Genomic DNA, 12063 nt, shown 5'->3' with positions numbered 1-12063 from the left:
AGCTACATAAGGTGAGAGGGACAACTTCCTCTGTTGGCAAGTTGCTCGCAAAGTATTTCATATAGCTAATATAATGCAATCATGCTAGTTTATACTTTATCTAGTAGACAGTGAAATTATACAAGTATTACAGTTGAATAAACAAGCAGAAAGGACAGTTACGCAGTGAAGCTGATTCTACATTGAGAGATCATCTATCCAGTACTGAGAAGGAGACAGTTAAGACTTGTAGTGATGTTTAGGGAAATGATCACATGAACATCACTTTAAGTCTCTGCTGGCTCCTCTCTCATATGCATCACATACTGTTTCCTCCCTGAAGTCAATGGATGAGCTTCAGCTGTGCACAACAACTGAAGGAGTGAGGGAGAGCATATTTTCATTAACTGCAGCAAGAACTTAGATATTGACTAGTTTATTTTGAAAACTCTATATCCACACATTTTTCTCATTTGTATGTATTCATCAGAAAGTATTGCTTATGGGTACCTTCATGTGTTTGTAAAATATTCTTATTCTCAGACTTTTAATTAAAAGATTTTAGATGTGTATGAAAATGTGTTTTTTTTGCAAAACGCTATATATCCATTGTTTTGCTGAAATGGAATGTTTGTATCCTGTATATTTGACTGTGATATGTGGTTGTCTCACCTAGATTATCAGGAATCAAGGTAAGACCCAAGTGCAGGGGCAAGCAAACAACAGGTCAAGGCAGGCAGGGGTTGATAATCCAGAGTAGAGGTCAAGGTACAGGACGACAGGCAAGCTCAGCGTCAGGTCAGGCAGAGTGTACCGAGAACTTTCAATCCCAATGATAATAACTAACAATCAATAGCTTTGATCAATCCCCGAGGTTTGTAAAACCATGGGTATAATAATAATTAGGCAAAGACTCAGTTTATGCAAAAGGTTAGTACAGTTTATTCAGAGAACGTTCTAAAATCAAAAAGGCAAACACAGTCTTTATAACACACACAAACAAGTTCAAATCTTAAACTACGCCTTGCTCAGACAGTCTGTTTTTCCACTACATAGATACATTGTTTCTTTAATCTGCAACATGTTTCACAATTTTCTGCAAGCCTAACAGTTTCTCCCCTCCATGGGTTGAGACAGCATGTCCTGTAAGGAACGCAGTAGTACAACTCATCTGTCGATAGCTCCTCTTATCATTTGTTTCCCACTTGCACCCTGCTTACATACTAAAAAGGATCGAAATGTCCTTGTTCTAATTCTGACTAAAACTACACACATCATCAGATTATAGTTTTATGATTCTAATACATTTCATACAATTATATGTTTTCAGAGTGGAATTATTTAATCATTATCTATAAACATAGACATTATTTTATCACAGAGGTCGGTAATCCAGAGGTGGAGCAAAGGTACAGGACGGCAGGCAGAATCAGAGTCAGGTCAGGCAGAGGTCGGTAATCCAGAGGTGGAGCAAAGGTACAGGACGGCAGGCAGGCTCAGAGTCAGGGACAGGCCGAGTGGTCAGGTGGGCAGGGGTCAAAAACCAGGAGGGTGAAAAAAAGAGACTGGGGAAAAACAGGAGCTGAGACAAAACGCTGGTAGGCTTGAACAAACAAGACCAGACAAACTACCCAGGGGATAAGTGGGGAAGATGGGCGACACCTGGAGGAGGTGGAGACGAGCACAAGCACAAGGACAGATGAAACAGATCAGGGCGTGACATAGATGAATGCACTTACTTTATGTCGCTCTGAATAAGAATCTGAACAAGCTGATGACTAACCTCTGCTGCACTCACTTTGTCCTTAGCCTTATCCCCAACGAGACCAAGACTCCAGGTATAGCATTCAGCTGAGATCCAATTAAATCTGAGTGCCAAGGAAATCGTAGGAACATATGTTATTTACTGTAAGTGCTCCAGAGAGCGTCTTCTCTCTGATTGATAACCCCCTCTGTCCCGGTCCTCTGCAGTGATCATGGATGCCTTCTTGAAGCTGCACCAGCTTCGCTGGAACGGTTTCCTGGGGGGTGTCAGGATCTGCAGGAAGGGATTTCCAAACCACATAATCTATGCAGAGTTCAAACAGTGGTGAGTGTGATAACACACATTCATTCCCACAACACACACACATAAAATACATTTGGAATCAATCATGTACAATACAATGTTTTCTTTTTACTCTCAGCTATCACATCATGAATCCACATGCCATCGCTGATTATGCGTTTGTGGACAGCAGGAAAGCAACAGAGAAACTGCTCGGGTCCCTCGAGGTCGACCACAACCAGTACAAGTTTGGACATACTAAGGTAGAAGGCTGAGGGTTTACATGTGTTTTTGGTCAATTAATCACATAAACACACATTGGATCTATAGGCAAATGAAGTTGTACAGTGGCTTGCTAAAGTATTCCCCCCTTGGCATTTTTCCTATTTTGTTGCCTTACAACCTGGAAATAAAATATATATTTTTTGTGGGGGTTTGTATCATTTGACTTCCACAACATGACTACCACTTTGAAGCTGCAAAATATTTTGGGGTAAAAAAAAAACAAGATATAACACAGAAAACAGAACTTCAGCATGCATAACTATTTACCCCCTCAAGTCAATACTTTGTAGAGCCTCCTTTTGTAGCAATTACAGCTACAAGTCTCTTAGGGTATGTCTCTATAAGCTTGGCACATCTAGCCAATGGGACTTTTGCCCATTCTTCAAGGCAAAACTGCTTCAGCTCCTTGAAGTTGGATGGATTCCGCTGGTGTACAGCAATCTTTAAGTCATACCACAGATTCTCAATTGGATTGAGGTCTGGGCTTTGACTGGGCCATTCCAAGTAATTTAAATGTTTCCCTTTAAACCACTCAAGTGTTGCTTTAGCAGTATGCTTAGGGTCATTGTCCTGTTGGAAGGTGAACCTCCGTTCCGTCCCAGTCTCAAATCTCTGGAAGACTCAAACAGGTTTCCCTCAAGAATTGCTCTGTATTTAGCTCCATCCATCATTCCTTCAATTCTGACCAGTATCCCAGTCCCTGCTGATGAAAAACATCCCCACAGCATGATGCTGCCACCACCATGCTTCACTGTGGGGATGGTGTTCTCAGGGTGGTGAGAGGTGTTGGGTTTGCGCCAGACATAGTGTTTTCCTTGATGGCCTAAAAGCTACATTTTAGTCTCATCTGACCAGAGTACCTTCTTCCATATGGTTGGGGAGTCTCCCACATGCCTTTTTGCGAACACCAAACGTGTTATTTTTTTCATTAAGCAATGGCTTTTTTCTGGACACTCTTCCATAAAGCACAGCTCTGTGGAGTGTACAGCTTAAAGTGGTCCTATGGACAGATACTCTAATCTCCGCTGTGGAGCTTTGCAGCTCCTTCAGGGTTATCTTTGGTCTTTTTGTTTCCTCTCTGATTAATGCCCTCCTTGCCTGGTCCATGAGTTTTGGTGGCTGGCCCTCTCTTGGCATATTCTTTCCAGATTTTAATAATGGATTTAATGGTGCTCCGTGGGATGTTCAAAGTGTCTGATATTTTTTTTAACCCAACCCTGATCTGTACTTCTCCACAACTTTGTCCCTGACCTGTTTAGAGAGGTCCTTGGTCTTCATGGTGCCACTTGTTTGGTGGTGCCCCTTGCCTAGTGGTGTTGCAGACTGGGAATCTTTCAGAACAGGTGTATATATACTGAGACCGTGTGACACTTAGATTGTACACAGGTGGACTTTATTTAACTAGTTATATGACTTCTGATGGTAATTGATTGCACCAGATCTAATTTCGGGGCTTCATGGCAAAGGGGTGAATACATATGCACGCACCACTTTTCCATTATTTTCTTTTTGAAACAAGTCATTTTCTTCATTTCACTTCACCAATATGGACTCTGGATTTTTCTCTCCAAAACTCTTGAACGTGCCGTCCTTGGCCAGCTCTCCCGCTATCTCTCTCAGAATGACCTTCTTGATCCAAATCAGTCAGGTTTCAAGACTAGTCATTCAACTGAGACTGCTCTTCTCTGTATCACGGAGGCCCTCCGCACTGCTAAAGCTAACTCTCTCTCCTCTGCTCTCATCCTTCTAGACCTATCGGCTGCCTTCGATACTGTGAACCATCAGATCCTCCTCTCCACCCTCTCCGAGTTGGGCATCTCCGGCGCGGCCCACGCTTGGATTGCGTCCTACCTGACAGGTCGCTCCTACCAGGTGGCGTGGCGAGAATCTGTCTCCTCACCACGCGCTCTCACCACTGGCGTCCCCCAGGGCTCTGTTCTAGGCCCTCTCCTATTCTCGCTATACACCAAGTCACTTGGCTCTGTCATAACCTCACATGGTCTCTCCTATCATTGCTATGCAGACGACACACAATTAATCTTCTCCTTTCCCCCTTCTGATGACCAGGTGGCGAATCGCATCTCTGCATGTCTGGCAGACATATCAGTGTGGATGACGGATCACCACCTCAAGCTGAACCTCGGCAAGACGGAGCTGCTCTTCCTCCCGGGAAGGACTGCCCGTTCCATGATCTCGCCATCACGGTTGACAACTCCATTGTGTCCTCCTCCCAGAGCGCTAAGAACCTTGGCGTGATCCTGGACAACACCCTGTCGTTCTCAACTAACATCAAGGCGGTGGCCCGTTCTTGTAGGTTCATGCTCTACAACATCCGCAGAGTACGACCCTGCCTCACACAGGAAGCAGCGCAGGTCCTAATCCAGGCACTTGTCATCTCCCGTCTGGATTACTGCAACTCGCTGTTGGCTGGGCTTCCTGCCTGTGCCATTAAACCCCTACAACTCATCCAGAACGCCGCAGCCCGTCTGGTGTTCAACCTTCCCAAGTTCTCTCACGTCACCCCGCTCCTCCGCTCTCTCCACTGGCTTCCAGTTGAAGCTCGCATCCGCTACAAGACCATGGTGCTTGCCTACGGAGCTGTGAGGGGAACGGCACCTCAGTACCTCCAGGCTCTGATCAGGCCCTACACCCAAACAAGGGCACTGCGTTCATCCACCTCTGGCCTGCTCGCCTCCCTACCACTGAGGAAGTACAGTTCCCGCGCAGCCCAGTCAAAACTGTTCGCTGCTCTGGCCCCCCAATGGTGGAACAAACTCCCTCACGACGCCAGGACAGCGGAGTCAATCACCACCTTCCGGAGACACCTGAAACCCCACCTCTTTCAGGAATACCTAGGATAGGATAAAGTAATCCTTCTCACCCCTCCCCCCCTTAAAAGATTTAGATGCACTATTGTAAAGTGGCTGTTCCACTGGATGTCTTAAGGTGAACGCACCAATTTGTAAGTCGCTCTGGATAAGAGCGTCTGCTAAATGACTTAAATGTAAATGTAAATGGACTATTTTGTGTATGTCTATTACATGAAATCCAAATAAAAATAAAATAAAATTACAGGTTGTAATGCAACAAAATAGAAAAACGCCAAGGGGGATGAATACTCTTGCAAGGCACAGTATGTGATCTTCCTGACTGGGTCTGGATGGGGTTATCCTTCTCTAGGTGTTATTTAACACATTTAAGGAAGGTCTGCTGGGGCAGTTGGAGGAGATGAGGGATGAGCGTCTGGCCAAGGTCCTCACGCTGCTCCAGACTGTCAGCGGAGGATAGAGCTCCAGAATGTGATGGCGAGAAGGTAACAGATCATGGCTTAATTTGCTCTAGTAAAGTACCTAAATGAAGTCCGTTGTCCTACAGTATTGGGGAGGTACTATATTATCTCTTTGGAGTGCAGGAGTGTTGTCACATCATAATGGAACAATTCCGGAACACTTCATAGGAATATAAAGACATCAGTGAAAACAAACCAACTTCTCCACCAGCTGCTTCCTCCAGCAGGTTCAATAGTAATGTGATCACGTGCACCTTTCAGTTTGTGATATATTACACCTTTGTGCACACTCTCATGGTCTTGTATGTGTGGTATGCAAGGGCAATGTTAGCAGTGTGTGTGAGGCGTGTGCTTGTTCATGTATGGTTGCCGTGCAAGTGTGTGGCCCCATGTTAATATTGACCTCATTCCCCCCTCGCTCACACAAATTCTTCCCCACTCGTCCCCACCCCTCTCCCCTCTCTGCTCTTCCTAAATTAAACAATGCTGATGGTGTCCTTAGAGCCAGGTGGCGACATGTGTCAAGTAGCAGCTGCTCGGGCCCACACTAAAAGTACCCCCACCTGCCCCGTGGCCTCTAGCCTATTTTGTTCCAGGCGCCTGCAGTTCTAAGTGAGCACATAGATGGGATATGTGGTGGGTGACAGAGGATTATAGCCTGTCGTCTAACAGAGGGCTTTAGTTTCTAAATAAACACAGAGACGCTCACGTTTGAGAGGCAATGAGCACAGAGTCACGTTTGAAATGCAATCATACTCATAGCACAGCGACCACCCATTCACCCTGCTACCCCAGACACCCTGCCTGGCCATGGCCCTGCACTCACTCACGCACACATTCACAACTCTGACAGGAAGTGCCTGACCATGTTGCAAAAGGTCATTTTTGTCTGTCATGGACCTGCAGAATGACAAGCAGCAACTTCAATAGAAGCTGACCAAGTGAGAACAATCTACTTGATTGAAGACTGATCAGTTCTCTGGTCAATGATCAATTAAAAAATATTAATGTAATCTACTCTTCTTTCGAATCAGGAAAGACTTTGAAATTAACCAGATCACCACCAAGATTGCAGATGAACAAGCCTTGACCATTCAGCTCCAGAAAAAGATCAAGGAATAACAGGTATGAATGTACAACCGGGTCTAGAAATACTAACAGCAATTTCTCATGAATATAATATAATATTATACTATTCCATTTCTCAATAGATTACAATAGATCACAAGCTGAAAATATCCATTGATCTCTTCGTCTATGCCCATGTCTTCTCCCAGGTTCGTATCGAGGAGCTGTAGTCTGACCGGACGTCCTTTGCCAAGATGGAGAAGCAGCTGGGTGATGCCAAGATGGAGGCGAACGATCTGGCATCCAACGTGGAACAGCTCTCCAAGAGCAAGGTAGAGAGATGAGCATACACACACCTGTTCAGAAGTATGTCAAGTATATGTGGGCTGGTTCTGCAGCTGATCCCACTTGTATTTCCAGGCTGATGCTGAGAAGATGTGTCGTCTGTATGAGAACCAGATAAGCGAGGCCAAGGACAAGGTGGATGAGCACCAGAAGTAGAACAATGACACCAACTCCCAGAGAGCCCGCACTCAGGCCGACTGTGGTGAGGCCCTGTCCTAGAGTATTATAGAGACAGAATGTGTAAAACCAAAGGTTCCATTTTAAAATCCCCCTTCTCTGACTGACTGGTCTCCCACTCTCTCCCCCATCCCTGTAGCCGAGTTTGGCAGAAAGCTGGAGGAGCGGGAAGCCGTGGTCACTCAGCTGCAGCGCACCAAGCATTCCTTCAGTCCAACATTCCATGTCAGCAGCCCTATTCTGTAGTGGAGTGCTTATTCAGAATTGGGAATGACATGGAAATGAATGGGATTGGGAATAATAGTATTCCTGGTTCCAGCATCAGTCTGGTAGCAAAATGAATGTGTATAACCATCTCAATATACATACACCACCTAGTTGTTGTGCTTAAAAGTACGACTGACCTTACCTCCTTCCACCATCTTGGCGCTATCTCCACTATCATTGTCTTCAGACATAGAGCGCCCTGGGCCATGCTTTCCAGTCCTCCTGCCATGACTGTGACCTGCTGAGGGAACAGTATGACGAGGAGCAGGAGGCCAAGGCTGACCTGCAGCGAACCCTGTCCAAGGCCAACGCTGAGGTGGCTCAGTGGCCGTTACAGTCAATACTACTCACCAATGTGCTATCATTGGACAATAAACTAGACGAGGTACCATCACGAATATCCTACCAACAGGACATCAAAAACTGAAATATCCTATGTTTCATGGAATCGTGGATGGATGACGACATGGATATTTAGCTAGTGGGATATATGCTGCACCAGCAAGATAGAACAGCACACTCCAATGTTTACAACATTGGTTGTAAACTATGAAACACGCCCTTCTTTTACCACTATATAAACCCGTTGACGAAAATTCAACTTTCTGTTCCAAGGACATGAGGACTTGCAGTCCCCACGTTGAAAGGACAAATATCACCTACAGAACTAAGCCAACCTCAGGGTGAGCTCTGGTTGAACAACAAGAACCTAACAAAATTAGCATCGAATTTCAACGTGAAGATGCCGATCAACACGCCGAAAGGATGAATTTTCGACTATACCAGCCAGAACATAGCATGGGCTTGAAGTATGGCAACTTGGTATGAACTTTGAACTCTTATTCACTAAAGAAGTGATACTTCCTAGCCGTTGCATTAGCAACAGCAGCTGTAAACGTGGGCTAGGAGAGGACGGACAGAGTATCCATTCTACTACGTTCCAGTTCACAACTAGACATTCTTTAGAGGACAAGAGATCCATGCTGGACAACCCGGCCTTTTATCTATGACCAATCTACCGAAGCGCAGCTCAGAGTAAATATTTATTGCATTTTCCTTTTTCAAATGGGCGGTTAATTTAGAATGCATAAGATACTGTATTTACGATAGCATAGCCTCCTACGGCCCGATAGAGATACGAAATCGTTTTGTCCCTCAGTCTTCCCGCTCTTTCATTCAAAACCCAACCCCCTTTCTTTGTGTAACCAGCCGTCATATCTGTTCCGTCCGCTAGGGATGTTTTCCTTTATGACATATTTTGTGATCAATGTATGATCCATTCTGTGTAGATGTAATTCTGTGTGATTATTTAGGTATTAAGTAAATAAATAATTCAACCAAATTTTGAATTGCTGATTCAACTTGTTAGCCAGGGTCCGTGAAGATAACCGAGAATTTAAAACTTTCAGATGAAACTGAATAAGGTGAGGATTAAATATTGACTGTTAATAAGGTAAAAGATGACCAGGTCTTTAAGAGTTTATTCAGAAGATAACAGCTCCATAAACATTCTTGCGTGGTGCCCCGACTTTCTTGTTAATTACATTTACACGATTAGCTTAATCAGGTAATATTAATTACAGAGAAATTATTTGATAGAATAGCATGTCATATCTCTTAATCCGGCATAGCCAAAGACACGACAAGAGCACAGCTGTTCCGGACGACTGTGTGATCACTCTCTCCGTAGCCAACGTGAGTAAGACCTTTAAAACAGGTCAACATACACAAGGCTGCGGAGCCAGACGGATTACCAAGACGTGTGCTCCGCGCATGTGCTGACCAACTGGCAGGTGTCTTCACTGACATTTTCAACATGTCCGTAGCCATGAAGTGCTTTGAAAGGTTGGTAATGGCTCACATCAACACCATTATCCCAGATAACCTAGACCCAGTCCAATTTGCATACCGCCTAAACAGATCCACAGATGATGCAATCTCTATTGCACTCCACACTGCCCTTTCCCACCTGGACAAAAGGAACACTTATGTGAGAATGCTATTCATTAACTCCAGCTCAGTGTTCAACACCATAGTACACTCAAAGCTCATCACTAAGCTAAGGATCCTGGGACTCCCTCTGCAACTGGGACCTCCCTCTGCAACTGGATCCTGGACTTCCTGACGGGCCGCCCCCAGGTGGTGAGGGTAGGTAGCAACACATCTGCCACGCTGATCCTCAACACTGGAGCTCCCCAGGGGTGCGTGTTCAGTCCCTCCTGTACTCCCTGTTCACCCACAACTGCATGGCCAGGCACGACTCCAACACCATCATTATGTTTGCAGACGACAAAACAGTGGAAGGCCTGATCACCGACAACGACAAGACAGCCTATAGGGAGGAGGTCAGAGACCTGGCCGGGTGGTGCCAGAATAACAACCTATCTCTCAACGTAACCAAGACTAAGGAGTTGATTGTGGACTACAGGAAAAGGAGGACCAAGCACGCCCCCATTCTCATCGACGGGGCTGTAGTGGAGCAGGTTGAGAGCTTCTAGTTCCTTGGTGTCCACATCAACAACAAACTAGAATGGTCCAAACACACCAAGACAGTTGTGAAGAGGGCACGACAAAGCCTATTCGCCCTTAGGAGACTGAAAAGATTTAGCATGGGTCCCCAGATCCTCAAAAAGTTCTACAGCTGCACCATTGAGAGCATCCTGACCGATTGCATCACTGCCTGGTATTGCAACTACTCTGCATCTTAAATTAAGGCGCTACAGAGGGTAGTGCGTACGGCCCAATACATCACTGGGGACAAGTTTCCTGCCATCCAGGACCTATATAATAGGCTGTGCCAGAGGAAAGCCTATAAAATTGTCAAAGACTCCAGTCACCCAAGTCATAGACTGTTTTCTCTGCTACCTGCACAGCAAGTGGTACTGGAGTGCCAAGTCTAGGACAAAAAGGCTCCTTAACAGCTTCTACCCCAAAGCCGTAAGACTGCTGAACAATTAATCAAATGGCCACCGGACTATTACATTGACCCCCCCCCCCTCCATTTGTTTTATACACTGCTGCTACTCGCTGTTTATTATCTATGCATAGTCACTTCACCCCTACCTACATGTACAAATGACCTCAACTAACCTGTACCCCCTGCACACTGACTCGGTACTGGTATCCCCTGTATATAGCCTCGTTATTGTGTTACTTTTTATAATTTTTTATTTATTTTAGACTTTCGTTTATTTGGTAAATATTTTCTTAACTCTTCTTGAACTGCACTGTTGGTTAAGGGCTTATAAGTTAGTATTTCATGGTAAGGTCTACATATTCGGCGCGTGTGACAAATAGAGTTTGATTTGATTTTGATGGTTTTTGCTACTGTACTTGAAGAAAATGTCAAAGTTCTTGAAATGTTCCATCTTGACTGACCTTCATGTGTTAAAGTAATGGTGGACTGTTGTTTCTCTTGCTTATTTGAGCTGCTCTTGCCATAATATGGACTTACCAAATAGGGTCATCTTCCGTATTCCAAGTCTACCTTGTCACAACACAACTGATTGGCTCAAATGCATTAAGAAGGAAATGAGCTTTTAACAAGGCACACCTTGTTAACATTGTAAAATTGATTGAAATGCATTCCAGGTGACTACCTCATGAAGCTGGTTGAGAGAATGTAAAGCGTTTGCAAAGCTGTCAAGCCAAAGGGTGGTTACTTTGAAGAACCTCACAATTTGTTTAACACTTTTTTGCTTACTACATGATTCCATATGTGTTATTTCATAGTTGTGATGTCTTCACTATTATTCTACAATGTAGGAAATAGTAACAATAAAGAAAAACCTTGAATGAATAGGTGTGTCCAAACTATTGACTGGTACTGTAAGTATTCACACCCCTGAGTCAATCCATGTTACAATCTCCTTTTGCAGCGATTACAGCTGTGAGTCTTTCTCAGTAAGCCTCTAAGAGCTTTGCACACTTGGAGTTGTACTCAGTGATGTGTTGTGCTGAATTTTCCCCAAATATAACGCTTTGTATTCAGGACAAAAAGTTAATTTGTTGGAAAATCTCCCAGGTCTTTGTGGTTGAATCTGTGTTTGAAATGCACTGTTCAACTGAGGAACCTTACAGATAATTGTATGTGTGGGGTACAGAGATGAGGTAGTCATTCACAATATTATTGCACACAGAGTGAGTCCATGCAACTTACTAAATGACTTGTTAAGCACATTTTTACTCCTGAACTTACTTAGGCTTGCCATAACAAAGGGTTTAAATACTAATTGACTGAAGACAAATAGTCCGGGTAGCCATTTGATTACCTGTTCAGGAGGATTATGGCTTGGAGGTAAAAACTGTTGAGAAACCTTTTTGTCCAAAACTTGGCACTCCGGTACTGCTTACCATGCGGTAGTAGAGAGAACAGTCTATGACTGGGGTGACTGGGGTCTTTGGCCATTTTTAGGGCCTTCCTCTGACACCGCCTGGTGTAGAGGTCCTGGATGGCAGGCAGCTTAACCCCAGTGATGTACTGGGCCTTACGCACTACCCTTTGTAGTGCCTTGTGGGCATGGGCTGAGCAATTGCCACACCAGGCAGTGATGCAACCAGGCAGGATGCTCTCAATGTTGCAGTTGTAGAACCTTTTGAGGATCTC

General features: G+C 44.6%; 1 protein-coding gene across 3 annotated transcripts; it reads left to right on the top strand.

The window, feature by feature from the left end:
- The first annotated feature begins 296 nt into the window (after window positions 1-296).
- LOC115143365 (myosin-7-like) lies at window positions 297-11268 on the top strand. 3 transcript variants are annotated; one of them, XM_065001921.1, is made up of 8 exons: window positions 297-1817; window positions 1951-2068; window positions 2166-2289; window positions 5492-5624; window positions 6635-6725; window positions 6878-7000; window positions 7089-7215; window positions 7330-11267. In XM_065001921.1, exons 1-4 carry the CDS (start codon window positions 1709-1711, stop codon window positions 5597-5599), a joined length of 459 nt encoding a protein of 152 aa, XP_064857993.1. In that variant the 5' UTR covers window positions 297-1708; the 3' UTR covers window positions 5600-5624; window positions 6635-6725; window positions 6878-7000; window positions 7089-7215; window positions 7330-11267. The 3 variants fall into 3 exon arrangements, with proteins under 3 accessions (XP_064857993.1, XP_064857992.1, XP_064857994.1); XM_065001920.1 differs by having other exon boundaries at window positions 5492-6725; window positions 7330-11268; XM_065001922.1 differs by lacking the exon at window positions 5492-5624.
- Window positions 11269-12063: the final 795 nt, after the last annotated feature.

This window comes from Oncorhynchus nerka, linkage group LG15, assembly GCF_034236695.1.
Source record: "Oncorhynchus nerka isolate Pitt River linkage group LG15, Oner_Uvic_2.0, whole genome shotgun sequence".
Taxonomy (NCBI): Eukaryota; Metazoa; Chordata; class Actinopteri; order Salmoniformes; family Salmonidae; genus Oncorhynchus; species Oncorhynchus nerka.
This window is presented reverse-complemented; position numbering and strand designations above follow the sequence as displayed.